The 26,941-nt window shown below is 56.4% G+C and overlaps 4 protein-coding genes across 4 annotated transcripts; 3 read left to right on the top strand and 1 right to left on the bottom strand.

Annotated features, from left to right (window-relative positions):
* Nucleotides 1-470: 470 nt before the first annotated feature.
* Nucleotides 471-6,302, top strand: BESB_021540 (uncharacterized protein; the record flags this gene model as incomplete). Its single annotated transcript, XM_029360863.1, has 11 exons — nucleotides 471-715; nucleotides 867-1,000; nucleotides 1,173-1,243; nucleotides 1,689-1,843; nucleotides 2,275-2,388; nucleotides 2,904-2,975; nucleotides 3,180-3,363; nucleotides 3,531-4,332; nucleotides 4,757-5,042; nucleotides 5,409-5,592; nucleotides 5,976-6,302. The coding sequence occupies 11 exons, from the start codon at nucleotides 471-473 to the stop codon at nucleotides 6,300-6,302; spliced, it is 2,574 nt and encodes an 857-aa protein (XP_029216222.1).
* Nucleotides 6,303-7,978: 1,676 nt separating this feature from the next.
* Nucleotides 7,979-8,709, top strand: BESB_021530 (uncharacterized protein; the record flags this gene model as incomplete). Its single annotated transcript, XM_029360862.1, has 2 exons — nucleotides 7,979-8,417; nucleotides 8,495-8,709. 2 exons carry the CDS (start codon nucleotides 7,979-7,981, stop codon nucleotides 8,707-8,709), a joined length of 654 nt encoding a protein of 217 aa, XP_029216221.1.
* A 3,398-nt stretch (nucleotides 8,710-12,107) lies between these two features.
* Nucleotides 12,108-16,939, top strand: BESB_021520 (UBX domain-containing protein; the record flags this gene model as incomplete). Its single annotated transcript, XM_029360861.1, has 9 exons — nucleotides 12,108-12,333; nucleotides 13,445-13,545; nucleotides 13,914-14,036; nucleotides 14,448-14,788; nucleotides 15,231-15,287; nucleotides 15,615-15,783; nucleotides 16,159-16,266; nucleotides 16,546-16,611; nucleotides 16,859-16,939. The coding sequence occupies 9 exons, from the start codon at nucleotides 12,108-12,110 to the stop codon at nucleotides 16,937-16,939; spliced, it is 1,272 nt and encodes a 423-aa protein (XP_029216220.1).
* A 1,192-nt stretch (nucleotides 16,940-18,131) lies between these two features.
* Nucleotides 18,132-23,663, bottom strand: BESB_021510 (uncharacterized protein; the record flags this gene model as incomplete). Its single annotated transcript, XM_029360860.1, has 7 exons — nucleotides 18,132-18,199; nucleotides 18,717-18,859; nucleotides 19,338-19,487; nucleotides 20,099-20,219; nucleotides 20,466-20,660; nucleotides 21,086-21,475; nucleotides 21,734-23,663. The coding sequence occupies 7 exons, from the start codon at nucleotides 23,661-23,663 to the stop codon at nucleotides 18,132-18,134; spliced, it is 2,997 nt and encodes a 998-aa protein (XP_029216219.1).
* Nucleotides 23,664-26,941: the final 3,278 nt, after the last annotated feature.

The following is a 26,941-nucleotide window of genomic DNA, read 5'->3' as shown; positions in this document are numbered from 1 at the left end:
GGCGCCGTGTGCTGAATACAAGCGTTGCATGCACTCTGCACATCTGACCCGGATTCGCAACGGGTCCGGTATCCAGCGCGGGAGTGACCACTTCCATCAACTCGTTCCTGGAGTCTTTTGCTTGTGACTCGTGTTCCCAAGGTTGAGTTGGCGAAGAGGAAGGTTGCGTGTAGCGGCTAGTCACGCCCGTGTACTCTTTTTGCTGACCGAGCGGTTGGGCGCGATCACTGGAGGCCCTTCATTTTACACGTCTTTCGTGTCCGTCATCATCTCTTCATGCCGAGCTAGAACGCCTGCGAGCCATAGGTGTTTGCCTAGCGGATATAGGCGTCAGACTTTGCGGCAGAAAGGCGATTTGGGCAGCGACGCGTCGGCCTGACAAGGCATTCCACGCCATTGGTGCCAGGCAGAAGGACGTCCATCCCGCCACTAAAAAGCAGAATCGACAGTTCGCCTCCCTCGTCTCAAAAATGAAGTCTGCCTTGGCAGTCGAGCTCATTAACACCTACTCCAAGGATAATCACAATGGCATCTTGAGATGTGACATGCACGAATACAAGGGACGTGTCCTGTACGCAACGAAGAGCGCCAGCGCCGGGGATACTTTGCTAAGAGAGCCTCCGCTGCATGCCGTGCGAACCGACCCGAACAACCCAGTGTTCAGAGAACTCGAGTCTCTCTGCAAAGAGTGCAATTTTCATCTTGAGCCAATATGGTAAGCGCGAACGGCTCATCGTCCGCGGAGGACATCCGACGGGCTTGCCAGTCCCGAAAAATCTAGAACCCTAAATATATGTGTCGGTCTCTTGCTTGTGTCATGAGTTTGTGCCTCGGCATCACTCCTCCCCTGCTCCAATTGCTTTCAGGTACTGGTGCGCGTTGAACTCGATCATCTTGGAGGCGCAGCCTCCTGTCCCAGGGTTGACCTCCATAACGCACAGGCAGTCCGAGCTTCTTCGGGTGCTGCACGTCCCAGCAGAAATCACCCCGTGCAAGGAAGGTACGCGGTTCTATTTCGCCTCCCTTCTGCGCTTGCGCGACAGTTATTTCCGTGTTTTTCATGCAAAATGCGTGGAGCACATGGTTCTCTTATCAGTTCACCCTGTCAAAAAGGGGAGGCTCTTGGCCGCACAGGAATTTGTGTGGATCTGTTGTGTGTTGTCTCTTTCCAGTCATGAAGCTTATACAAGCCTTTCATCTGGAAGACCGTACCACACCTGAAGATCTGGAGCTTCTTCTGCAGGTAGGCAGTTTTCTTTGAGAGCGCAGCGCGGCTCACGTGACACAACCGGAAGCGAGTTTCAGTCAAGGAACGAAACTGTGACGGCATCGCCACACTTTCATTTAGGCGTTGTCCATGGCTGTGTTCAGTGTCTTCCGGTCCGCGCGCGTTGAGTTACATCCAGGCCTCCGGCATTTTCGTGTGCACTGTTCAATGTATTCCAGTTCCTTGTCTCCAGCCAAATTGCCTCTGCTGCGGATGTGGGTGTGAGGCACCTCTGCCGATGCGCAGGACTGGCAACGCAGTTGATAAAGCAGGAGAAGACTGGGTTGTGAGAGACGTTTGCCTTCGAAAGACCGCTGTTTCGAGTGCTGGTCATCCAGGCATCTCGCGCGGTTCTTCTCACGATATTTGCTCTCTCGGCGCGTGTTTTTTTCGTGTCCTCTCTATCTGGTGCGTGCTCCAGGTCTGGATTCACAACTGTTTCGAGCAGTTTGAAGATCCCGTCGGATACGTCATCTACTTCATGCCCTCGTTCAGCTCCCACTCCTGCCTGCCCAATGTTCTGTGGTTCACCGATGAAGATCACACCTTCGTCCTGCGCGCCCGCGCAAATATTGAGTACGTTGCCGCTTCCCTCCCGATGGCGGCGGCCTCTCTCTCGGAGGAGAGAGAGGCCCTGCAGCCAGATCGTGATGTCCGCGCGGCTGTCGGGAAGATGTGGCACGCCACGTGTATGAGCAGAGGATTTCTTCCCATGACATGGCGCTCTTGCAGAGACGTAGCCGCGTCTTCGGCGCACACGAGAGATTGCTTCTTGCGATTACAACGACCCTGGCCTAACCCTCATCGCCTGGCGTAGGATCTGACATGGCAGCCTGTAGAAATGCATATGCCCCGACGAGGAAGGAGGGCCGCCAGCGGAGTTGTTGCGCCCGCGAGCCTCTGCTTTTATGTGAACACTGTGGACAATCGACCTCTGCTGCCTGATTGCGCACGCGCTCCATGCGCCTTTGCCGGTCTTTGGCTACTGTGGTATGGTGGGTTTCCAGGGAGGGCGACGAGGTGACGCTGACGTATCTCTCAGAAGAAGATCTCATGCGACCCACTCTGCATCGGCGGCGCGTTCTCAGCGAGACCAAAGACTTTGTCTGCGCGTGCGAACGGTGAGGTGACGCGAGAGAGTTTCTTTGACGCTTCGCTGGTCGCGCATGCGGCATTGAATGTTCATATTCCGCTACAAAGCCCTCTGCGGCATGCAAGCGATCACACGTTTGGCTACACGGCCTTCCCTGCATCTGCGTGTGCGGAGCCTGATCATGCTTCTGGGAAGCGGCAGGTGGCAGTCTGAGAGAGGAACCTCGTGTGAGTGTGCGCAGCGTGTGGTGGCGTTGTAGCAAAACGTCGCGTGTTCTTCGGGGTGAGTCGTTCAGCTTCTTTTCCTGATGCGAATTTCGTGCTGGAGAGTCTCGTCGCGTGGTAGTCCGCTTCGTGTTGCCGTCTCTCCTCGAAGGCCTACATTTGTGTGCGACTCGTGAGCGGAATTCAGGGCGAGCGGGCGCCTAGTATCCTCACGGTAGTGCAGACAGCAGACTCCAGGATCCAGGATTGTTTCGAGGTAGGTGTCCTCCGTGACATGCCGAGCCGACGGCTGCTGTTATGGTCTCTCTGCGTTGAACAGGTGTTCGGCTCCCGTCGATTTCTCTAGAGGCTTCCGCTGTCCCACGTGCGGCGTCGGATGCATCTACGTCGAGTAAGTGGCCTCTGCGTCGAGTAAGTGGCATCTGCGTCTCGTATTTGCTGCAGGCGGTATCCACTGAATGTCTCCGGAGGCGACCAGTTAGCGCAGCGTAGAGATGCGGCGGGTTTCCGGTTTTCTCTCACCAGCAGCTGCTGCGTGTCTTCGCCCAGTGAGGCTGCTCTCCGCTTCCCGCGTCGCCTCGTTTCGCCTCTGCAGGCCGGATGCGGAGCTCACAGGAGACGAGGTCGATGAGGTCTTCGCAGCAGCTGCTGCTGCTGGCGAGACAGTCGAGACCTTTCTGCCCTCTTCGTTCACGCTCCAACCGAGTTACCGAGGCGTTTCTCCGCCCCCGTGGGCGTCTTCGTCTTCTGGCTCTTCGCCCCCTCTCTGCTCGTTTGAGGTGAGGCACAAGGCTGTAGTTGCGCAAGCAAAGTGACGGACGCGGATCGTGCCCGCAGCGCGCGGCTGCCGCATGCATAGGCGTGTTCGAAATCGCCGAGTTGGCGAAGCGCTTGGCGGTAGATGTCTTCCATCGCTTCGGCGCGCCGTCGTTGCGTGTGTCTGCAGTCGCGTATGGCATCTCTGCCGAAGGACGCGATTCCGCTCACAGTCTGGCTCTCTCTCCTCGCGCCGAGCATCGGCGCCGCGCGGCTTTCCGGCGTACGGCGGACGCTGGCATTGCTGGACAGCGCGCCTCCCGCTGAGAAGGAGGCGTCTGCAACCGAGGACGCGAGGACGAAGAAGTCAGGCGGCGCCGAGGACCTGGTCTCGCCGGCGCAGGGGTTCGCAGCCGTGCTGGAGCGACTCCACCAGGCTCTCGCGTCTGTTCAAGAAGTGACGCGCTTGCAGGGGCGGGCGGCGCCGAACGTCTGCCTGCTGTGCAAGCGGCAGTGGACTTTGCGCGAGCGGCGGAGGTGCCTTGCAATCGAGGCGCTAGTCGATCGATTCGCCAACCCGCAGGACGACGCCGACGCAGAGGCCGCCGCCGCGGAGGCACGGGAAGAGGAGGAGGGGCCTGAAGAGGAGGAGAGTGATGTTGGCGGGCGGCGGGACCCTGTCTCGCCGCGCGCGGGCAGGCCAGAGAGCGAGAGCGACGACGAGGGACGCGGAGCGGCGAGCAGACGAAAGCAGACTAAGGACCGCTCGCTGTCGCGGGGGGGAGGAGGGCGGAGAGAGTATGTGGAGGGTAGTTGCGGGGGCTCGGACGACGGCAGAAAGAACGCCACGCGAGGAGGCGCTCAGCACGAGGAGGCGCTCGGCTTGAAGGAGAAAACGCAGAGGAAACTCAAGAAAAAGAGAGACAAAGAGAGCGAAGAGGAAACGGGACAGAGCCCCTCGACGAACGGGTGCGACGGGAAGGAGCAAACCGGTAAGGAGCCAGTGTGTCCGCACGCCCCAGGGGGACGATGTGGTAAATTACGCTGCTCGCGGCATGGAGAGCGGGTGTGTGCTGAGTGGAGTTTCGATAGAGCTAACGAGTTCTTTGCTGCTGCGAGTTTCCACGAGTCGCAGGATGCGATGGGTGGTGTGCAGCAGGGCGTGGATGGGTGTGTCGTACTCAGAGCCGGGCTGGAAGATGAAAGGATTTCCGCTGTTTGCCTATGTTCTTCCGTGTCCAATTTTTCGTCCTGCACTGCGCTGTCGTTGTTTAGCGGGCACGTCGGCGAGGCGTTTTGTGCGTGATAGTGTTTGCTTTTTCTGGCCTAGAACTGGAAACCCCGAGAGCTGTGAATCTTTCACTCGAAAAACGTCTAAGCGTCTGTTGCCCGTTCGTTCTCTCCTCCCCCGTGCAGCGGACTGGGGACGCACCGCGAGGGAGTCGTGTCAGTCCGAGCCTGGCGACAGCCCGCCGCAGCCTGCCTCTTCAGAGACGTCAACGCGAAGAAACAACAAGAAAGCGGCCGAGGCAGGCGAGAGTCCGGAGGCGACCGAGCACGTTGCTTTGTGGCGACGGCGCCACAGCTTGCAGCAGCGTGCCTCCGCCTTGCGTCGCTTGCTGAAGAAGAAGTGGAAGTTGCTCAAGGAGAAACAACTAGAGTGCGTGGAGCACGTGTTCTTCGAGGTCTTCCACGCTCACTGGTATGTGGGTTCGCCTCAGAGTAAAAACCGACCTCTCTGCAGACTCGCGTCATACGCTAGGGGGCATGCATCTAAACGTGCCGCGGTGCCTGCCACCCCCTCCCCCTCTCCCCCCAGTCAAGAACCTGGAGAGGCGCCTTGATTGCTCAGGAGTTGTCTCGTATGTGTTGAGTCCTCTCTGCTCCTGTTTGATGCACTCGCATTCTGAATAGCGTCCTCAGGCGCTCAGCCTTGTTCGCGCTCCAGCAGAGATGTAATGGTGTATATACACGAGTTCTCAGGAGGTGGCGTAGGCACGAAGCGCCCTCGAGGCTCGTGTGACATTCTTTGGTGATGTGTGTCTTCGACGCGGGTTTGTTTTTGCAGGCATCTGGCGTGCTGGTTGAAGACGAGGGCGGCAGATGCCACGGGACCCGAGCGCGTGGCTCTCCACGACAAAGTTGTGTGGCAACAACGGAATCTGTATCCGGGCCTGAATGCTGCAGTCGGTTGGTCGCTGGATGAAATGGCGGAGACGGTTCTCCTGACCTACCGGGATCAGCCCAACACCGTGAGGCACCTGGCTGGTCGGGTTACTCATATCAGAGCCGCGCGATTTGTGTGACGGCGTTCTGTGGGTGCGCCGCCTGCGTCTGTGTCGCGTTGGGCTTGCTGAGGAGGTAGACTTTGCTTTGAGAAAAGGTGAAACTGTGGTGGTCGCGACATGCGCATGGGCATGCAGCTCCATCGTGCATGCTTCGCGGAATCTCATGCACTTCGGAGACGTAAAGGGCACCGCTGACAGCCAGCGGACTTTAGCGCGGCTCGTGGACTCCAGAAGCTCTGGAGGCGACTACGGTGTTTGCAGTAACACTTATGAGGCAGTGCACTGTCAGACTGCAGGCCATCTACTGCTGTCCCGCATGCGTTTCGTGCTTTCTGTGTTTCGTGCAGTCGCCAGCCTTGTCGGCCGAAAGTGTGAAGACTTTGCTGCGGAACCGCGACATTTTGGCTGCGTACGAGGAAGCAGCCTCTATCCTCGGCACGCTATTTGAGACTGACCATCAATTCGTCATGGACGTGACGAAGAAGCTCGGCACGATTGCGGGGTGGATTCGGAACTATGGTTTGGAGGCAGAGCCTTCAGCTGCCGCTTGGCTGACCGCTGGTCAGCGGCGCTTCGAGACTTCCTATGCTGGGCATTGCAGCCCGGTGCTTCTTTGTGAAAACGGCGGGGGCAGTTCCTGGTCGGTCGCGGAGCGGGGTCTGCAGAGTCTGTAACGAGGTGTGTCGTACAGTTCCACAATGGATGTGTGTGCACGTTGCAACTCGACTCGCTCCACCGCACTGTCCACAAGGGAAAAAAGGCAATGAAAGTGAAACTTTTTGTTCGCCATTCAGTACGAGCGAGGATGCCGCCCGCGGCAAACGGCAGGCAACAGCCCATTAAGTCTCACCTTCACACGCGGTTTCCCGCTTTTTCCGCTCGTGTAGCCTCACACCCAGCCATACGAAGCCGCAACTAGAGAAGAGCAGTGCTGCGTAAGCGGGGAAACAAACTGAGGCATGCTCTACCCTCACACGCGACTTCATAGTGGTCAGTAACACTCTACTCCACACACTGTCTTTATCCCGGCATGCCCGCTTAACGCCACAGGGGTCGCCCTTCATGTTGCTCCCTGCTCACGGGGGTCCTCTCATGACGGGCGGCGATCCTGCTCGCAGGGAGGGCCCCCGTAATGTAGAGCTGCTGAATCACGCGCACCTAATTGATAGTGTGGTGCTTCTACAGGCGATGCACACAACGATGCTAAAACAAAAAGCTAATTCTATTCGCTTCCTTGGCACTGGGGCCTACTGACGCATCGGGCAGCCTCAGGAACGGGCAGGTGTCGGAGTAGGCTAGCACCGCGCTACATGCCCACCAGCGGAGTAAAACTGTGTTTTCCTGTTTCACAGCATCCCTGTGAATTTGTGAGCGCACTGCATAATTCGGCACCATGCAGACTGGTTTTCCCGCGGGCACTCCTCATCCGGCACTGAGGATTTGAGTTGCGGCGTGAAGTCGCCCACTGGTGTTCACGGAGGCGGGCGTGCACACACAGAAGTTCCGCTGCGCCGTCGGTGAAACTCTGCCAACACACAACCTCACCTGCAGATCTGTAAAACGCAAGCGTTCCTCGATTGCCTCGCAACTCCTGCGAAACGCGTACGCCATTAAACGTCTTGCCTCCCGAACGTCGTCGGTGTGGGCTACCGCAACTGCTCGCCCCGAAACGCAGATTTCAGTCAGGACACGCGGGGACTATCGCGTCCACAGTTCCTGCCGTTGCCCAGTCGCCTGCACTCGTAGCTAGTGTAGTGTGAATGCCCGAGGCAAACCGCTCTCTGTAGGAGTTATTGCCTGATACCCGACCCGACCCGGCAGAACGGAAAACCCACGCCGTCCAGTGGCCGTTGCCGGCGCGGACAACGACGTGTGTCTGCGTCAACTAGGTCATACGCGTGCAGTAGCGTGAGCGTTGATATGGGACCCTAGACGACTCCATTGGTTCCAGTAGCAGTTCGACGTATTCAGTCTGGACACCGGCCTTCCCATTTCTACGTCCGAGTAGTTGCCACTCTCGCAGCGTTGTCGTGCGCGACCCCTGCAAAAGCTGTTTGCGGAAGTGCACACTGTTTCTAGTATGTGTGTGAGCCCACTATCCCTCCCTATTGTTCGGAGCAGGACGGTGCAGTCGTCTCTTAGGTAATCCCCCTGCACCCCGCGAAAGCAGTCATGTAGAGAGCTCAGCTCGTCTGATCGCTCTATGTGCCGCTGTAACCCGCAAAACAAACACTTGGCAGCGCTTTTCGCTGGAAACAGCATGCATCTGGAGGACAAGGCGTCCAGTCCTATGCATGAGCGCCTGATAGGCATCGTGCCCATGCCTCGGAGGTCGGCCGTTAGGCCGATCATGGGGCTTTATTGTATCGCATCGTTGCTTTTAGCCGTTTATCCGGAGCGAGCGTACGAAACACGCAGTTCTCTCATAGGAGAGCTCAAGGACGCGATTCTCGTAGGCACCCGAGCGGCCAGGGCGGAGAGCGGATTCGGCTACGAAACCAGGCAGCCAGAAAGTGGAGCACCTTCGGCTAAGAACCACGTGGTTCGTCATCTTCGTGCGTTTCCGTCGCGAATCTCTCCCAGCGGCGCCACTGCGTTAGCTTTTCCGGTCGGCAGTGGACGACGAATTACCACAACTGATACGTCACAAATGTCGTCCGCACACCCTGCCAACGCGTCGGAACCAGAACTCTCAGAACCCAGCGCCAATCTGCCACCGACTTCGTCGCGCTCCCACAAGGAAGCACCAACAAGTGAGTGGCAACCCAAAGAGGAACACAATCAGGCTCGTGAGTGGGTAAGAGCTAACGAGATACGTATTTCCGGAGGTTGGCAGTCGCCTTTGATGACACCTGCGAATTCTCAGATGCTCTCAGCGGGACTGACACAGCGAAAATTGGCAGGTCCAAATCCACGGCCAAAACCGCCTCGTCGCCATCTGTCCGCTCCTGGTGCACTGCTTCAGACACCTGCAGCTCCGGGTCCCTGCGGTCCTCTTCGTACCACCCTGCGTACTCAAAGTGCTCCCGGGAGACCGCCAAAGAATCAAGCTCAACTTCCCCTGTTCGTGCGCCCGCATAGTCCGCCTGAGCCGGCTGCATACCGCGTGCGCCCGCAGGTGACGAGCGAACAAATCACGCAGCTCGTCCGCTTGTTGGATGAAGTGGCGTCAATGCATTATCGAACCCATGGAGATGGCTTTTGGCGTACAATTGCGAGAAACGGAGGACCAATCCTCGGTGCGCTCCTATATCTTCAGCGCACGACGGAAGGCAGATTTGAACCCTGGATGAAAGCTCCCCAATTCGGACTCGCTCGGGGCAGAGGTGTATCACCGAGAGAATTGGAAGCAATAGTTTTGCGCGCGGCATCCGCACGACAGAAGAACGAGAGCAGCCGCGTACCTCCGGCCCCCTAACGCTAGCTCTCACGGGTTGGGATGAAATGAGTTGCATCATCGCACTGGGCCGTCGCGCTGCTAGCGGAAGACGTGAGCCCCTGGCAGCCGATCACAAAAATTTCTGCAGAAGAACGTGTTCTAGGGAAGGGTAAACGGCCGCGACGTGTGCCGTCGCGCACGGCAGACCGGGAGGCGAGCACATTCGTTGCATGCTAATCTACGGTGTCTACATATGGCGCCTACTATTAGCTTGCAGTGGAGTGAGTACAGCGAGTACATGGCACAGTGAATTAGTCACAAGCGACCGTTCGATGCCGAGAACTTACGGCCTCGAGAGTAATGTGGCAACTTTAGAAACAGAGACGTTTCGATGGAACGTCGCGCAAGCGATACACGCGCATGAGTCGGGGGCGGGGGTCACGTTCATCGCTCTCCTCCACGAGTAGCCATGGAGGCGGCCGGCATAATCAGCGGTTGGCTGTCCCCAAAAGAAGCTGAGCAGGGACGAATGTCCTTCCAAATATTCACCTTGCTTGTGCAGAATTCGCGGTATTCGGAAGCTGCCACGAAAGGGGAGCCGGTGCTCATGTGCGTTGCTGAAGAACGCACAAATGTGTGTTACATCATGGCTGCGATAGCAGTGGCTCTGCGGGTGTGCGTGGTGGCGAAGCCTGGACGAGATTTACTTCACAGTCGGTCTTGACGCCCGTGCCAAAGTGCAGGGTTTGCACGTGTATAAACGCGACGGCGTAGCCGTTTAGTATCTGGAAACGCGCAGACAGGAGCGTACGATACCGGCGCAGTAGAGCGGAGAGTGCGTCGCGCCGCTGAGGCAGCGTGACTGCTCCCTTCACTAAGGCTACGCCATGGAAGACACATTCGATGCCCTGAGAGTGGCGGCAATAGGCCTTTCACACGGTGATCCTGCATGGAACGGTGGCGCGCGAAGTGCCGTTCGAGTTTGGACGCCTCATCGCGTACCCTGTGTGAGCAAACAAGCCCGTCAACCGGCTGTGCCCTGCATATCTATGTAAATCGAAGGACGGAACGGAATAGATGTAGGAAGGGCCGAAGCAAGGTTTGCCCACCAGTGAAACCGCCACTACGTCTCCAGCAGGCGACACAGCGAGTCGCGCAGTGACCTCGCCGTGTGGCACCTAGAAGAGCAATCAGGTATGAGTTAACACGAACTGTTTGCCCTTTTACACCCCTGCAAAGCGACCAGCCAGGCCGCTGGGTGGCGGGCAGCATGCACACAGGCAGCATGTCTTCCCGCTGTCGTTCGACTTTGCGCACGTTGTTGGCAGGACGCCAGCAACTTACAGTTTTTGTGTGTGTCGCGGGAAGCGACCGAAGAAGCCCTGAAATACTGAAGACAGCTACTGCACACCGAAACTCTTCTGGCAACGGAAGGGGTATGCTTTCACGAAGACCTGGCGTAGTGGAAGCCTCGCTTGCCGTTCGGTAGCTGCCTGCCGTTTACCCGTCTCAGCCACGGCGTGGTTGCTCCTGCTCAGGCAGTCGTTAAATTCTGCAGGAGCGGGAATTTGACACAGGCACGAAGTCGACACAGCCGAACTGCGTCTGTGTTTCTTTCGGGCCGGTGTCCGTGGCGGATACTTTTCTGGGGGTCGAAGCCTTTTTTCTAAGACGCGTTTCTGGTCCGCTTACCGTGCAGTGTATCCGGCTTGTGCCCTTGTTTTTCTTTTTCAGCAATCGCTTTCGTGTCCTGATCCGATTTCAGTCCTGCAGTCTTTACACGATAGATGCCGTATTTTCACCGGACGCCAGTTTCGCGTGCGTTTTTAGGTGCTGCGGCGGCGGGACTTTGCCTCAGAGCCTTGAGGCCAGTGTGCATGCCTCATCACGGGACAACCGTTGTCAATGCGGGGCAGCTTCCCCTTTCTCTAACAAAAACGCTGGCGTACCCGTAATTCCAACTTTTTTCAACAGCGTCTGAATGCATTTGATGGAACTTCCCGCAAGGTCTCCGTGTCAAAGCCTCGCAGCCGCAGTTTCCGTTGGCGCTTTACAGGGTCGCTGCACGTTGCTACCGACCGCGGCGGCAGCGTGAAGCGCAGAGGACCCGCGAAAACCTCCCCCATCTCCTCACCCGTCTTCGTCCTCCTTTTCAGCGAACCTTCCAGCTCAGCGGAACTGCGTTGTGTCCGCAAACTTCACTTTTTTCAAATCCCACTCTGAAAAGACAGCCCAGTTCGCCGCAGATCCCCATTCCGGAGACACGCTTTTCCGCCGCCCATGGAGCAAGCCGAGGTGTCCGCGGCGCCTCCTGAGGCACCTAATTCTAAGTCTCAGAAGGTATGCCGCCGCTGCGGCTGCAGCTGATGGCAGCGGACTTCGAACTTGAAGTCTGCGGCCCTTGTCTCCCCGCTCCACTTCACATCATTGCAGCAGTATCATCGGTGTGTGGTGTTCGGGTGCCTTATGTCTTACCTGTCTCGTAAGCGGGCATTTCCCAGTCCCTGAAGGTTTTTCTTGACCTGGCGCGATCTACACATTGTGTAGGAGGGCGCGGCGGCGCTGCGTGCCCGCCGCGTCGAGTCCTCTGCTAGAGCGACTTTTTTGACTTTCCAGTGGCTGGTCGCTTCCCAATCGCGGCGCGCTGTAGCTCAGCCGCGCGGAGTCCGTAAATCCGAAAAACATCCTTCGTTCCGCGCAGGGGTGTGCAGACTCGTAACGTCTGCCGACTCGTCTGCAGTTCGTGTAAATGTAGTTCCCTCTATTTCTTTTCTTATCTGGGCACGCACTCACGCGAGCGTGTGGCCTCGGGGGCATTGGCGGCAAGGCGCCTACGCGAGCGTCCGCGCTCGCGCCCGCGCGTTCAGGGCTGCGGCGTTCAGTTTTCGTCTTTCGCGGCTGTTGCTCTTTCTGCATCCGGATGCATCTGCTTCGGGGAGAGGCTCCAGTCTGGGCGCCCAGCACGCCATTTGTTGTCGTCTCTGCACAGGCGGGTTCCCACAGTGATTCGGGGAGGGGGGGGGGAGCGGCGTGGATGCGCCTTGTCTTGTTCCTTTCATCTCCGTCGTGTCTGACTCGCGCTGTTCTTCTCCGCTGTCGCATGCGGCTTTCTCAGCTCACGCGTCGCCGGCAGCCGGCTGCGGCCGCGGAATCGTCTGCGGGTCTTTCTGCAGAGGCCTCAGGGCCGCGGAGAGAACAAGACGCGCCGCGGGGCGCCTCGTGGGCGCTGCGCCTCTTCGCGTCACTTCCTTCGCAGGCTGTTCGAATGACCGCGCAACTCCTGCGGACGCTTGTGAAGTGGTGTTCGCTCTTCCTCGACTTCCTCTGTAAGTCGGGAAAGCACACTCTGCGACGCAGCTGAGCAGACCCGACGCGACGACGCCAAACAGACACACACACAAGCCGGCGAACTGCAGGCACACGTAGCCGAGGGGGAGATAGATAGATAGATGATGGATAGATAGATAGATAGATATAAATAGACAGGTAGATAGATGGACAGACTGACATATATAGAGGAAGACCTTGCGTTTGCACATCGCTGAGGCAGCACAAAGACAAAAAGGGCATCTCGACACGACAGTCAGGCCCCAGAAACGATGCGTGAAGGGCGCAGCTGCGGAAACAGCGAAGACGAGAGGAAGTGCGGCACTTGCTTGCAGTCAAGGGTGCTCAAACCGCGTTCGAGACTCGTCGACGAGACGCCTCTTGTGCACCGTGGGAGACAGAGACTGTGGCAGTGAGGGCGCCGAATTGGCTCCGGCTCTCTGACTGGATCTGAGTTGTCTCGCGGGTTGATGTTCATGGTACGCGGCGTCTACGCCGTCGTTTTCGCGTGGCTCACGGCGTCCCCTGAGCGGATGTTTCCATCTTCCTGAATATTTAAATGTCTTTCTTGACCTGGCGCGATCTACACACTGTGTAGGGGGCGCGGCGGCGCTGCGTTCCCGCCGCGTCGGGTCCGTGCCTAGAGCGACTTTTTTGACTTTCCAGTGGCTGGTCGCTTGCCAATCGCGGCGCGCTGTGCCTCAGCTGCGCGGCATCTGGAAATCGGACACACTCATCACTCCTTCGCTTCTCTTCATCCTGCGTTCCAGCAGCCTCCGTGTGTGCCTTCTTTCTCCGTTATCCCGCTACTAGTATATACATATATATATATATATATATCTATGTGTGTGTGTACGTGTGTATGTAATGCGCATATATCTGGGGAGGCATGCATATGCAGATCGAGGGAATGAGGGAGTGAGCGGTGCCTCTGTGTGTGTAGCCGACAGGCATGTCAGCTGCGCGCCAGGAGGGAGTGTCGCAGGCGAGACGCTCACGCTTGCGCCGCCGTCGATCCGGAATGAGCCGCTTCGTTCTATTCTCTCGCGCCTGCCGTCCCTCAGCGTCACCCCGGCGTCTACCATGTTGCTGTCGACTGCGTCTCTGCAGCCTTGTTTCTGTTCCTGCGGGCGCCGGAGCCCTTCATCGTGACCTACGAGCGACAGTTTGGCAGAAAACATCCAGTTTTTTTCCGCGGCGCGGCGCAGGAGGTGTGTCAGCCCTTCTGGCGCGCGCGGGAGCCGCTCGCTTTTGCGTGGCGACGCGCTCCCCGACCTCGCGCGATCATACGACCAACACTCGCTCACGCAGTTCCTAGCTTCGCCGCTTTAGAAGCTTCTTTCTTTCTTTTTGCTTGCGCCGCTGCAGGGTTTTCAGGACTTGCCTTTACACTGAACCCGGGGGGTATGCGCCACCGCGCCGCAACTCGGGCAGCTGCGGTGGCGCCGGAGGGGGGTCGAAACATGTGGCTGTTTCTGCTTTGTTTTTCTCTCAGTTAGGTTTTTCTGCTTTGTTTTACCTCTTGCGGGACCTGAGCGTCACGTGGCTGTTGGTCTTCCGGGTAAACGTTGTTCTGCAGGCTTTCGACTCTGCGAGGCGAAACGACAGGCTACTCGCCATTTACTTCCACGCCTCGCGCAGCTCCGAGGCAGCCAGCTTCTGCACAAGGACGCTGACCGACGACCTCGCCATCGAACTGCTGGTAAACAAAAAAACAACAAGCGGAAATCGAGATGCGAGGTCGCGGCGACAACTGCAAAGAATCCTCAGCGAAAACAGGGCACGGACAGAGGACAGAGCAGCGACCTACATATATACATGTAATAAATACATATAATATATATATATATACATATATATTTATATACACATATGTGTGTGTTCATACCTGTGTGCCCGTCTTAAATGTATTTATGCATGTATACATTTACATATGCATGTGCGTTCGTCTCTCTGCCTAGTTTCCCATTCGGCAGATACACGTCGTTGCATGCCCGGTTTTCGGCCGGTGTGTGTGTGCTGCTATCTGTTCACATATTTCTCTGCTTGCGACTCTCGTTTCCGGTATCTTAACCCGCAGGATCGCGCTTGCGTCTTTGTTTCGCCTCCTCAGGACAACACGTGCGTGTTTTACGCGGCAGACGCTTCGTCGTCGGCTTCCGAAGCCGCGCGTCTGGCGCGGGCGTTTTTCCCTGCCGTCTCCGCGTCCGCGAGGGTTCCTGCGTTTCTTCTGCTCTTGCCTCAGGCGACCAATGCCAACGCGGGCGCCTCGGCGGGCCCGCTCTCGCCTTCGCTGGCGCATGCGCCGCGCAACCGAATACTCCTCGACGCCCTGCGCGCCCACGAACTAGACACCGCGCGCATCATCGCGGCGCTTCTACAGGGCCAGGAGAAGGCCGAGGAGATGCGCGAGGCGAAACGCAGGAAAATGCGCGAACACGAGGAAAACAGACTGTATGCTTAGGCTGCCGGCGGGGAAGACCTCCTCTGTATATATATATATATATATATATATATATATATATATATATATATATATATATATATATATATATATACGTACCTATTTGCAGAATCGTGTGAGAGATGCGTGCACATAGGCGATGCGCAGGGATGGGGGTTTCGGGCTTTCACCGTCTCTTCAGGTCCGTCTGCGCACTTCTCTGGTCCGCGACATGCGGGAGTGGTGTTTCGACTTTTCACGTTTCTGTTTTTTGTAGCTGCGAGCTTGTGTCTACACACGCAGCCGCGCGTCTGCGTAGGCGTGTGAACTGCATGTGGACAGAGCGGAGCCTCGCTTCGTCTCCTGGGCGTTGTCTTTCCTTGCGTTGGCTGCGGATCTGATCCAGTTTTTAGCTGGCGACTTCGTCTGTTTTTCTTTTCGTTCGGTGCTCAGGCTGCGCGAAGAGCAGGAGCGCGAGTTCGCGGAGGTCATGCGGCTCGAGTCTCTCAAGTACGTCTTGAAGACAGGCGCCCAGACTGTTGCGCGTCTCGCCTGCGCAGCGTTTCCTCGCAGGGCTTTCAAGTTTCCCTTCCGACCCCCGCCGATGCTTCATTCTTTCCAAGATTTACTTTTCCAGGGCGGTTTAAGCTGTGCTGGCGGGCCTAGACATATGTCAACGCGACCACGAGGTGCCTAGACGTCAAGTTTGAAAACGAGAAAGAGAAAGCGGACACGTTGTCTTGCGCAGGGGGGGCTTGTGTTTGTCTGTATGTCTGTGCATGCATGACTGGACCTTTTGCATTCGTCTTTGTTCGCCTTTTGCGTTTTTCTCCTCAGGATGGAGGAGAAGGAGCGACGCCGACAGAGAGAAGAGCAGAAACGCACGCGAACGAAGCAGCGGCAGCAGGCTGCGGAGGCGAGGCGGGCAGCGCGACGGGAAAACGCCGAGCGATTCCTTCGAGAGGAAGCGCAGGCGGCATCCCTCTGCGACGCATCGCGTACATCGGTGAGGCGCACACTGATGCAGTGTGGAGCGTTATCACCCTAAAGAAAATAATGACTGAGAGGAGGCCGCCGCCCTGCGTCTGTCAAAAATATGTCTAGCGATATGTCCCTTGTCTACTTCCGTCCCTATCGATTCGTAGCGGGAAATTCAGTGTATATAGCGTGTCGCCAAGTCTCTGCTTTGCGCAAGCACTCCGCAGTCCTCCGCATATCGTCACGCAGAACAAAACGCGGACACATAGGATGCAATATACACATATGTATATATATATATATATATATATATATATATATGTTTATAGGTATACGTATATAGGCATATATGTATGCTGTATTTCTTTCTTCGTCGTGCATTTTCTTCTTCATTTTCTCTCAGATCTGCTTGCGACTCCCAAGCGGCGCGCGCGTCTCGCGGCAGTTTCTATCAGAGACCTCGCTGGATGACTTGTACCTGTGGGCTGACTGCCTCGGCGAAAGCACGAAGGTGAAAAAAAAGAATAAACGAGAAACGGAAACAAAACAGACTCAGCACCCGCGAGCGGCTCCGCAGAAGCGAGGGTGGGAGTTACCACGGCACACGGTAGAAGAGTTGGGAGACTAAAGGCTGAATGCTCGAGAAACTCGGAAACAGCGACGAGACAACAGATTAGTGACCCGAATCAGAAATTAGACAATCAAATGCAGGAAGGACAGGGCGATATGAACAGCCAGCATGGTTAGTGCTTGAGTTTTCCGCCATCAGGCATGCTCGTGTTTTGTTCAGAACGAAGACATGAACATTCCACTGCGCTTCCACCTGGTCGTGCCCCCGAAGCGCGCGTTGACACGAGTAAGTTTTTCTCTCGCGCAGTCCACCGAGAACTCAGCTGTTCTTTCTAATACTTGCACGAGTCGTCTACTGTGAAGAATTCCTCGCGTGTGTTGAGCAGGCTCTCGGCGGTTGTCTCTCTTCGTAGGTTGTTCTCTTCTTCGTGCGGGAGTTCTTGCTTTTTCTGTCACGCTGCAGCTGTTCCTGCGTGCATGCGCACCTCGTTTTGCTCGCTCAAGTTTTCTTCTTCTCCTTCGTCTGTTTTCAGGGATCGCAGACGCTCCTGGAAGCAGGACTCCATCCGAACAGCGCTGTGTTGCTTGTGCCCTCCGATGAAGAAGACGACTGAAGTGGGCCTAAAGAACTCTCGAGCATGCATGCACATGCTTGCATACCTACCTGTACAGCGCGAGTGTATGCGAATGCGAATCTTGGTTTTACGTCTCGGGTGTGACGTCCCGCGTGGATATGTATAGATTTGTAAGTCCATCCGCATGCGCGCGGCGTGCGTGGTGCGCGGCGTGTGAACCCGCGAGAGGCAAGCCGAGAAGGCACTCGCGCAGCCCGTAAGTCCCCCAGTCCTCGCTTCCTGCGAGGCGTAAGGCTGCGCCGGCAGAGACAGCTGCGGGAGAGAGAGAAGTGAAACGCGTGCCTTCTAGGCTTCAGCCGCAAAGAAGAAGGTTCCCTGTTGGCGCCCGCGGCTCTTACCGTGAAAAACCTGTCTAGAAGGGGATTTCTGCCTCGACGGAGTCGGCGCTCCCGCAGACTTCTATCTGCCTGATACGTGGACACGCGTATGCCTCGATGTGCGGGTGAAACGAGAGTGATGTGGGGTTCGCGTGCTGAAGGAGCGCTTGCTTGCTGAGCTGCGAATCTTTGCTACGTATACGTATATATATATATATATATATATATATAATCGCCGCGCTCTCGTGCAGGCTCCTTCGCCTTTTCTTTTCTCCCACTCGCGGACGAAAATCATGCGCTTGCCCGGCTTCGCGAAGAAGAAAACGGTGGGTCTGCGTGGAGAAAGAGAGGAACGCCGATTTTGTCCAGCAGAGGCGCGAGCGAGGAGCTCTGAAACTATCTCTGAAATCATGCGACCGGCGAGACGTTTTTTTCTTCCATAAAAAAGGGATGTTTAGCTCGGAAGTTAGCGCTTAAAATACATAACCGAAAGTCGACAGGACGCAGACGGCGAATAAGAAAGAAGAGACTTGACTGAACAGTTTTTTCCTTGTCCTCAGCAAGCGCGCAAAATGGTCGCCTCTGGAGAACGTCTTGGCGCCACCCGCCACACTTCGGAGCTGTCTAGAGATCGGATAGAGCAGATAGAGACGCAGCGAGCCGAGCAGTCGAAGAGAAAGAACTTGAGAGACTTGAGGGAAACAGACGGCGTGAATGAGGGAAGGCGTGGAGAGCGTGGAACACGCGGCAGAGGTCGCTGGTTAAAAAAAAGGGGAAAAAAGGAAAATATTCCGAAAAAAACAGATGAAAAGGAGAATTCAACGAACACGAGCAGGCGGACCAAAGTCGTCTCTTCATTCTTCCTGTTTCTTGCCAAACTTTTCCTCCATCTCCTCCACCGCCAAAGTCTCGTTCTGCTTCTCTGCAAAAAAAAAGTGCGAAAAAACGCCGTTCCACGCACCTCTGTTTCTCGCAGCAGAGGCTCCACACGTACACGCGTCTTCTTTCATTTCTTCCTAAACGGAGAAGTACATATTTTGGTCGTCCCATCGCAACCATGAATATGAATACGCGTATATATATATATATATATATATATATATATATATATATATATATATATATATATATATATATATATATATATATATATATCCTCATACAGCGACGACAAGGGGCGAGTTCACTAAAGAAGATCTCAGTCTTGCGCGAATCTATTCAAGTGTGTGCCTATGTGTCCCGATATACATTCATGCACATACATATATATGCATATATGCAGACGCAAGCATGGGCTCACGAATACGTGAATATCGTACCGCAGTTCAGCATCTTGTGCGACCGCGTGGCGAAATCTGTCAAAACACGAGACAAAACTGTTGCAAAAGTGGCCGCGGCGAATCTCCCTATCCCATCGCGCATCGAAAGGTTTTCCTCACTGAGCATCTCGCGGAGGTCGTTGATGAGCTGCGCCTCGCGATTCGCCTTCTCCTCGTAGTTGAACATCGCCAGCGCGCGTTGCTCCTCGGCGCTGTAAACTTGGTTTTCTTTTCGAATACGAATGGCGTTCATGCGACGATGTCTGGGGAACCAAACACACAGGCCGCATGCTGAATTCATCTGACGCGCGGCGGAGGCCCCCGCGCCGAGAAAGAGATCCCCTAGGTGAAGCTCACGAAGCGCATCACGAAACAAACGTATAGGTTACAACTACGTCAATACGCTAACACGTGTTTTATATGCATATCAGAGTGAATACATATGTACAAATATATTTTGTGTTTGAAGGTATGCGCCCGGGGTATTTGCCGTCCTTCCGGAAAAGGAGACTGCGCCGGTCCCGGAGAGCCGAGGAAACCTGCTCCCAGATACACGTAACTACATATATAAACTCTAACCCCTATACAGACGTACATCCCTTATATATATATATATATATATATATATATATATATATATATATATATATATACAAATCGCTTTTTAGGATTTATACATGATCACGAGCCCGCAAAATCTATAAAAATATAGAATATTTGATGTTGCCACGCGAGGATTACCTGGAACCACTCATGACGTATCCGAGGTCTTCGAAGGCTTGAATTTCGTCCGCAGTCAACCCGACTTCTCCTCTTCGAGGAATACGCTTTCCTTCTTGCACGTATTGGGCGATGGCTGCACCTTCTCCAGGACGCAGCGCTCCACCATAGCTGAAGGACGCGCAGAGCGTCGAAAACAAAACTCCGGTGAGACGCGTCAGTCGCCACGCGCCGCTGGCGGAACTCCTCGCGGCGCGGCGACACGTCCACATGCATCCGCCACGCACCAAGAGACGCAGACCGGGCTAGCGCAACGCGTTCACGCGACGCGAACCCAGGTTCGCAGCCGGATCTGTGGCTGACCACGACGCGAGGCCATCGCGCGCGGATCCGCACCAGTGCAACTGGACACGCCCCGATCCCATGCCTCGCACTCGCGGGGGTGCTCCAAACGCATGTATATACATGTATCAATAAATGCACGCACACATATACACGTATGCAAAGGTATACATATATACATTTGTGTATGAATATATGTGGACGCTTGTGTGGGACTGCAGAGATCGCCATGCGGGAGTCTCTGAGAGCGGAAGATCCACGTGCAGCGTGGCACGCCAGACCGACCCTAGGCTGCGATCTCCCTCGGCGCCTGCGCGCCTGTGTGTGCCCGCGGAAAGCAGACGCACGTGATAACTGTGACAATCTCCTGAGCAACTCTCCTGCAGACTCGCCACAACGGAAAAGGCGTGATCGACTGCTTTTGCTGGGAAGGCGCTTACTCGACGTTTCGCGCGGCGAGCTTGCTGGTCACGCCGAGAGGCGCAGGCCCGAAGGCATCGTCGTCCTCGTCGTCTGAGAAATCGCCAAATGCTGCCTCCGCGGCGGCTGCGTCTGCAGCCTCTGAAAAAAATAACTCCCGCAGCAGCCCGCAAGTCTGGATTTCTCCAAGGTGCCCCGCGACCGAACCCTGCCGCAGCCGAACGACACCGCGGCAGCGATCTTTTTCATCGCGTCTTCTATCTCGACCCGCAGCACGCCACGCCAGGCTACAGAAGGCGCCGCGCGAGCAGTCCACACACACGCGTTGGTCGCTCAGGTTCCTCAGAAAACCTTCAGATCTCGGAAAAACGTGAAGAGGCCACTCACTCTTCTCCGCTAGAGCAGCCTCCAGGACTGCGACATTCGGGCGGACTGCAGCCTTCGTCGGAGCGCTGCCCTCCTCGTCTTCCGAGGCGTCGCCGCTCCTCTGGTCGTCGTCATCGCCGCTTTCGCTGCTGGACAACTCCCGCTTCCTCTTGGCGCGCTTCTTGCTCTTCTTGCCCTTCTTTTTCTTCTTCTTGCCTGAGCCATTCCACGTAAAGGGCGCACAGAGCCAAAAGCGAAGCGGCACGGATCGCATGCAGCGCCTCAGACCGCGAGCGCGAGGTCGTCAGCATGCCAGAGGCCGCCCTCGAAACAGGGATTCTCGGAATTTCCCACTGACACACACGTTTCCTCCGCAGAGCAAAGCGAACGCACACACTGTCAGCCACAGACGAGTGCTTCAGATTTGAGAAAACCGCGTCTTCCGGGGCCGGGCGCTCGATAGAGAGAGAAAGGCTTGAAGAAGGCGGATCGCAGCGCAGCGGCTTCAGGCGGCTACGCAAGACCTTCACGCAGCCAGTTTCCGTGCGGCATTTACGCATGCGTCACTGGAAGCCTCGCCAGCTGACTCATGAAGCGGAAGGCGCACACGCGAGAATTCAGGCGAGAAAGCGTATTCTCACCTTTCTTCTTTCTCTTCTTTTTCTCGTCTGCGCTGCTGTCGCTGCTGTCGCTGCTGTCGCTGCTGTCGCTGCTGTCACTGCTGTCGCTGCTGTCACTGCTGTCACTGCTGTCGCTGCTGTCACTGTCCTTCTTCTTTCCGAGTTTTTTCTTGCTCTTCTTTTTCTTCTTGCCCTTGCCGTCCTTGAGCGAGCCCTTCTCCTTCTTGACTGCCGCAGCGAGCTGAACGCCGCTCACGACGATGTGACCGTCGCGCACGAGCTTCAGAATCTCCTGGCGATCCTTGTAGTATCCCGTTCCCTCCTTGCCCGTGCGGAAGACGAAGCCGGGCCTCGCGCCCTTAAAGGAAAGCGCCTTCACAAAGTCCCGCGTACCTGCCTTCTTCCAAGCCTCTGAAAAATCAACAACCAAGAAAACCTCCAAATCGATCCGCCCTTTGCAGAAGTATACGCACACAGGTGCCTCTACGTACTTGCGCATATTCACACCGGTAGACCTGCATAAAAAAAAATTATATACACAGGCAGACAAATAGATATAGGAATAAATGCACGCAGATATATCTATATGAATCTGTCGGTTCGCGCTTGCAGGCGAAGATACACGCGGGAGGAAATGTTTCGTGAGTGTGTTGTGCTTGCGGCGCATACCTTCCAGTTCCAGTTCCTCGAGTTCTTCCTTTTCTCGCATGACTCTGCGTTTCTTTTTCTCTTGCTTCGCGCGCCACTTTTCCATCTTTTCTTCTCGCACTTTGTCCTCCTCTTCCATCCGTTTCTCGAGGGCGGAGCCGTCCATGCCCGGGACTCTCGCCGCAGGGACCTTGACGTCTTCGTCGGCTTCGGCTTCAGCCTCTGAGGAGGTGCTGCTGTCACTCTCTGAGTCGCTGTCTTTTCTGCGTTTTTTTCCGGACTTTTTCCTCCTTTTGCTCGGCTCCTCATCGCTGTCCACGCGGCGCCCGCCGCCCTTCTTCTCTATCTCTTGGATCTTCTTCCGCCATGCGGCCTCGGCCTGCTTCTCCTCCGCAGTCATGTTTTCGTGGCGCCTCTCGTCGCGCTCCCTCGCGCGCTCCTCCTCATTTTTCTCCTTCGCCTCCTTCTTTGGCTCGCTTCGCGCGGAGGTAGCCGCCGCGGGCTCCGGCGCCGCGAGGGCCGTCGTCTTCCAGCGCGTGGGCGAAAGGTCGCGCTGCGGCGTCCAGATCGCTTCGGGATCGAACGCACGCTTCTTCCGCGTGTCTTTCCGCCACTTCTGCCACTCGAGGAAGCGCGTCCACTCGTCTTTTTCGAAATTCGGCCCAAACGGCAAAATCCCTGGAAACGCCCCGCTCCGCGCGCGCCCTCCCGACGGAATCGGAAAGTCTCGAGCGCGCTCCGGCTCCCACTCGCCTTCAGACCTTCCAGGTGGAGGAAGGCGTCGCAGCGGAGGCGCGTCGCGACTCCGCTCGCGCTCCGCGCGGCTGTCCCTCTCCTCCCCCCTCCAGTCTCGAGGGGGGCGGCGCGCGTCCTCGCGGCCTCTTCTCTCAGGCTTCTCACGCAGGTCGTCTCTCTCCTCCCCCCTCCTCGCGCCGCCGGGTCCCCAATAATCCTCTCTGCGGCCGCCTTCGCGGGCTCGCCCCTGGGCCCAGTCGCCTGCGCCGCCTCGCGGCTCCCGGTCCAACCGCTCGTTCTCTCCCCTTTTGTCTCTCTCCCCGTAGGCGCGGCCGCCTTCGTCTCGTTCTTCGGCGCCTATCGAACCCGCAGGTGCTGAAGAGGGGGGCGGCTGCGCGGGAAGGAGCGGCGGAAGCAGAGAAGGAAACGGGATTGGCGCGGGAACCGGCGGAGAAAGAATTGCCGCTTGCGCGGCGAGAGCGAGGAACTCCTTCGCATTTTTCAGCGACTCCTGCAGAGACGCAACTTTCTCTTCGCGTCTGCGCGAGATCTCTTTCTCCAGAATCTCTTTCTCTTCTTCCGCGCGCCGCTGCTCTTCTTCTCTCTGCTGCGCGCGCTTCCGGTCATGCTCCCTCTTCTTCTCCGCCTGAAGCTTCTCGACGGCCGCGAGTGCCTCGCCGCCAGACAGGACGGGCTCGCGCTTCTTCGAAGCCGACTCACTGCACCTCTCCTCTCCGCTGCCTCGCGCTCTCTCACCGCCGCGCCTATCGTCTTCGTCTTCGCGGGGCCTCCTGCGGCGCCGCTCGTCATCCTGCCGCGGGCTGCTGGAGCGGTCGCGCCAGCTGCGTCGCTCTCTGCGCTCTCTCTCCTCGCTTCCGTCGCCTCCGGCTGTGTCTCTCCTGTCCCGTCGCACCTCTCGCTCTACAGAGCGTTCCCCGCTGCCCCCCCTGTGCCGCCTCCTTCTCCGCGCTTCTTCAGACGAGGCGCGGTCGCGCTCCTTCTCTCTCCTGCCTCGCGTCTTCTCGTTGCGCTCCCTTTCAGCGCTTCGATCTGGGCGCTCTCCCCGCCCTCCATTCTCTCCCGCCTCATCGCCCTCCCTCCGCTCGCGCGCCTTGCGCTTCTTCCTTTCCTCCTGCAGCCGCCGAGCCGCAGCAAGCGCCTCCGCGGCGGACGGCGTGCGCCGCGAAGCGACGCGGGGTGGAGACACGTCTCGCATCAGTGCTGACTCGAGGCTCCTCTGCTGCTCTCTGAAAATGGCAATGCGGCGTATGAAAGAGGAAGAAGTGCCGATTGAAGAAGGAGGATACCAAGGTGAACTGGTGGCGTCGAGGGGGACTAGAAGGTCGCGACGGAAGGACCAAGGAACAGAAAGACACACGCCGTCCCTCTTGTTCGAAACTATGGGTGCGAGAAGGCTCACCAGAATCTTGTGTAGTGAAGGAAAAGGGAATGCCACACTACCACAGGCAGCCTAGTCCACACACACATTGCCGATCAGCGGGTCGAGCGCCTTGTCACCCTATACGCCTTTCTTCACCTTCTCACGCCAGAAAAACTGCACCAAGTCAAAAAACACGAGGAAAAGATATCTACGGAGAACGAGCCACAACGAGCACGTGAAAAAGAATCCGAGTGTGTGATTCTTACGTGAAAGGATCCGCGCGGGAAATGCAAAGTACCGCACAAGAAGCGGAGGAAAGCCAGCAAGATCGGCACAAAAACGGCAAAGAAAAAGAAACCAAGAAACAAAGCAGAAAGGAGAGGCTGTACGGAAAGAATAGATAAAAAACCATATGAAAGTACGCCGCTCAGGAAACATGGAAACTTGTTGCATGTAATGCGTTGCTCGGCGAAAGTTGCAGTGCATGCCCCCCCCGTCCGAATATGCAGCAGATGCTGTGCCTGCATATACGGAACACCAGAACTTGTGCTTCTTTGTGCTTTTTAGGTTGTTTTCCGAAAGTTCCTTTACCAAGTGGGAAAAGCCCGGGTGTATGGGGGAAGATTTAATGAAGAAAATGTGGGGAACAAGAGGAGAAACCCCGCTCTCGCCCTCATATCGTCACTAGCCACTGGCGTTTCGAGGCACATGAAACAACACACTGAAAACTGCGAAATCAGTTCGACGAACTTGATTCGCATGTACTATGGAATTCACTGATGTATACTGTAGTCTGGCAAGTGGGAAATTCACCGTGGAATCACGCGGGAGCCGCACTAGTGTAGAAATCTTCCTCGCATACACGGCGGGCGGTCGCTGGCAGCTTTTTTGGTCCTGGATGGAGCACGCCGCATTACAGCAGAACGAATGAAGGACTGTGGTGTGTGGTGGAAGGGTTGAAGGATCCCAAAGAGCAGATGGTTCGATCATAGACGGTCGCGCGCAGCGAAGCCAGAAATGGGTAACTGCGTCTGCTGTTTGTTCTGTGCAGAAGGCATTTCGTACCACCAAGATGGGGACCACAGCTGTTTAACTGTCACTATCTCTGTACGTCAGCTTAGCCTCGCACTTAGACTTCGGTACGGATATGCATATGCGCGGAACTTTATGAAAGTCAGATATACGATATTTGTGCATATGCGACGACACCTGCAGAATCAGGGTGTTCTGCCGCGGGTCGCCATGGATTAGAACAGTTTTGTAGAATGTGAGCGCAACAGTATCGAATGGAAGATGAAAACCATCATTTCTAGCTTATTAGAGCCGAAAATTAACGCGTCTACTCGTTCCGCCACACAACCGGCTGAGAGCTCGGATGCTGAGATCGAGAACACGAGCCCTGGTCGTGCATCCACCCATGCAGAAGATTGCACGTGCTGCGTTTACGCAGCGTCCCCAAGCAATTTGAACCGATTACACCTGCTGTTGGATTCATCTCGGGACCGCCACTCACTTCTCATCTGCGGAACGAACGCACGCAGCTATTGTCAAGGTGCTGGGCGGACGCTCCATTTTGGAAGAGATGCTGTGGGTGATCGCAGACGGGGGTCACAGGGGATATATGTGCGCATTCGGAGGCCCCCATATGCCGTATCCGTCTCGATAAGGTCGTGAAAGACAAGCAAATAAGAAGATACGTTCACGAGGTTTGACGCTCATTAGCGTAAACGTGGTCCTGCACCGTAACTGAGACGCAGCATGGCGGTTGCCGTACTGGAGGATATTTCGACAGCCTCGCGTGTTCACTGCGGAGCACCGGGTGCGTTAGCGTGAAATATCTGCGCCACACAGGCTCGTAGGAATATGCTCCGCTGAGCGTGGTAAATGCGAGGCCTTGCGGTGCGTATAGTTGCTGCTGTGTGGATGGTCTAGATCGTAAATCGTTCCCCGCTCCATCTGCCCGGCAAGTCTCGGATAATCTCATTCCTCAACCTCTTTCGAGTTCCTCGTCCGGATTTCAGCCTGAGGGAAATCTATTCCAACGGCAACATGGCATCGACTTAGCCATAACAGCAAGCAGTTAACACTTTGTGTTTAGTCGTGAGTGACTGAACAGGGGTGTCTGTCACCCTGCACAACTACGCGCATGTGCGAAAAATGTCTCGTCTGTCGTCTTCCTACTGGGGAAATTTCAGGCCAGAGGCATCTCCTGGAGCGCCCTTGTTGGTGGCTCAGAGAGGAATGATAGAGAGGGCCGCTGTGAATGCCACATCGGACATGCCGTAGTGTGCTCACAAATTACGCAGTGAGGACAGTCAAAGAGTCGAACCAGCCAGCCAACAAATGGACAGCTCAAGATAAAGCAGTGTGATATTAATCTCTTTCCGCGACGTACAGTGAGGATTGTGAGCGAAACACGCCTGTCCTTTGGCTGCTCAACAGAACAGTTGCCAAACGAAAGCGAAGAAGCACGCGTCGCTGCAGTGCTCTGTCCGCTCAGAGTGTGCCGGGAGTAGAGAGTACGAAGCTGGATCCGCTCACTCTGCTTTACAGCATTTCTTCCACAAAATTGTGGCCCGCGAAGGCCCCCTGCGCCCCCTCCCGAGAGCGTGGCGAGACCAAGCGCACGGCCTCGCAGCTCGGCTACCCCTGCGAATCACCGTCGCAAGGGGTGACTACAGAACGGCTAAGAATGATTAAAGCAAGGCTCCGGATGAGTACCGAATCACTCGCCGTGAATACTGAAAGGCTCGGACGCCGGGAGGTCCGGTATGATTGCCGAGTCACTCGGACTGCCTACAGAAAGGCTCCTGCTGACTCCTGCAAGGCTCGGCAAGACTACCGAATCACTCGGACTGACCGCTAGCGTACGGGTCGGGATGTCCGACAAAACACTGGGGATGACTAGCAAAAGGCGCTCACTGTCGTCGGCGTGGCGCGGCCCCTGGCGGAGTCAGCAGTGTGTCGCGCACCCGAGTGTTTCCTTCCGGAGACCTCACCGGCGACGCGAGTACCTGCTGCGAAGGGGTGAGTAGGTGTGGCGAGGACTTGGCGTGTTGAACTGCCACCCCCGCGGCGCGGCCAGTGAGTGGGGTCGTCTACTCAGAAAGGGA

Source organism: Besnoitia besnoiti, chromosome XI (assembly GCF_002563875.1).
Source record: "Besnoitia besnoiti strain Bb-Ger1 chromosome XI, whole genome shotgun sequence".
NCBI lineage: Eukaryota > Apicomplexa > Conoidasida > Eucoccidiorida > Sarcocystidae > Besnoitia > Besnoitia besnoiti.
This window is presented reverse-complemented; position numbering and strand designations above follow the sequence as displayed.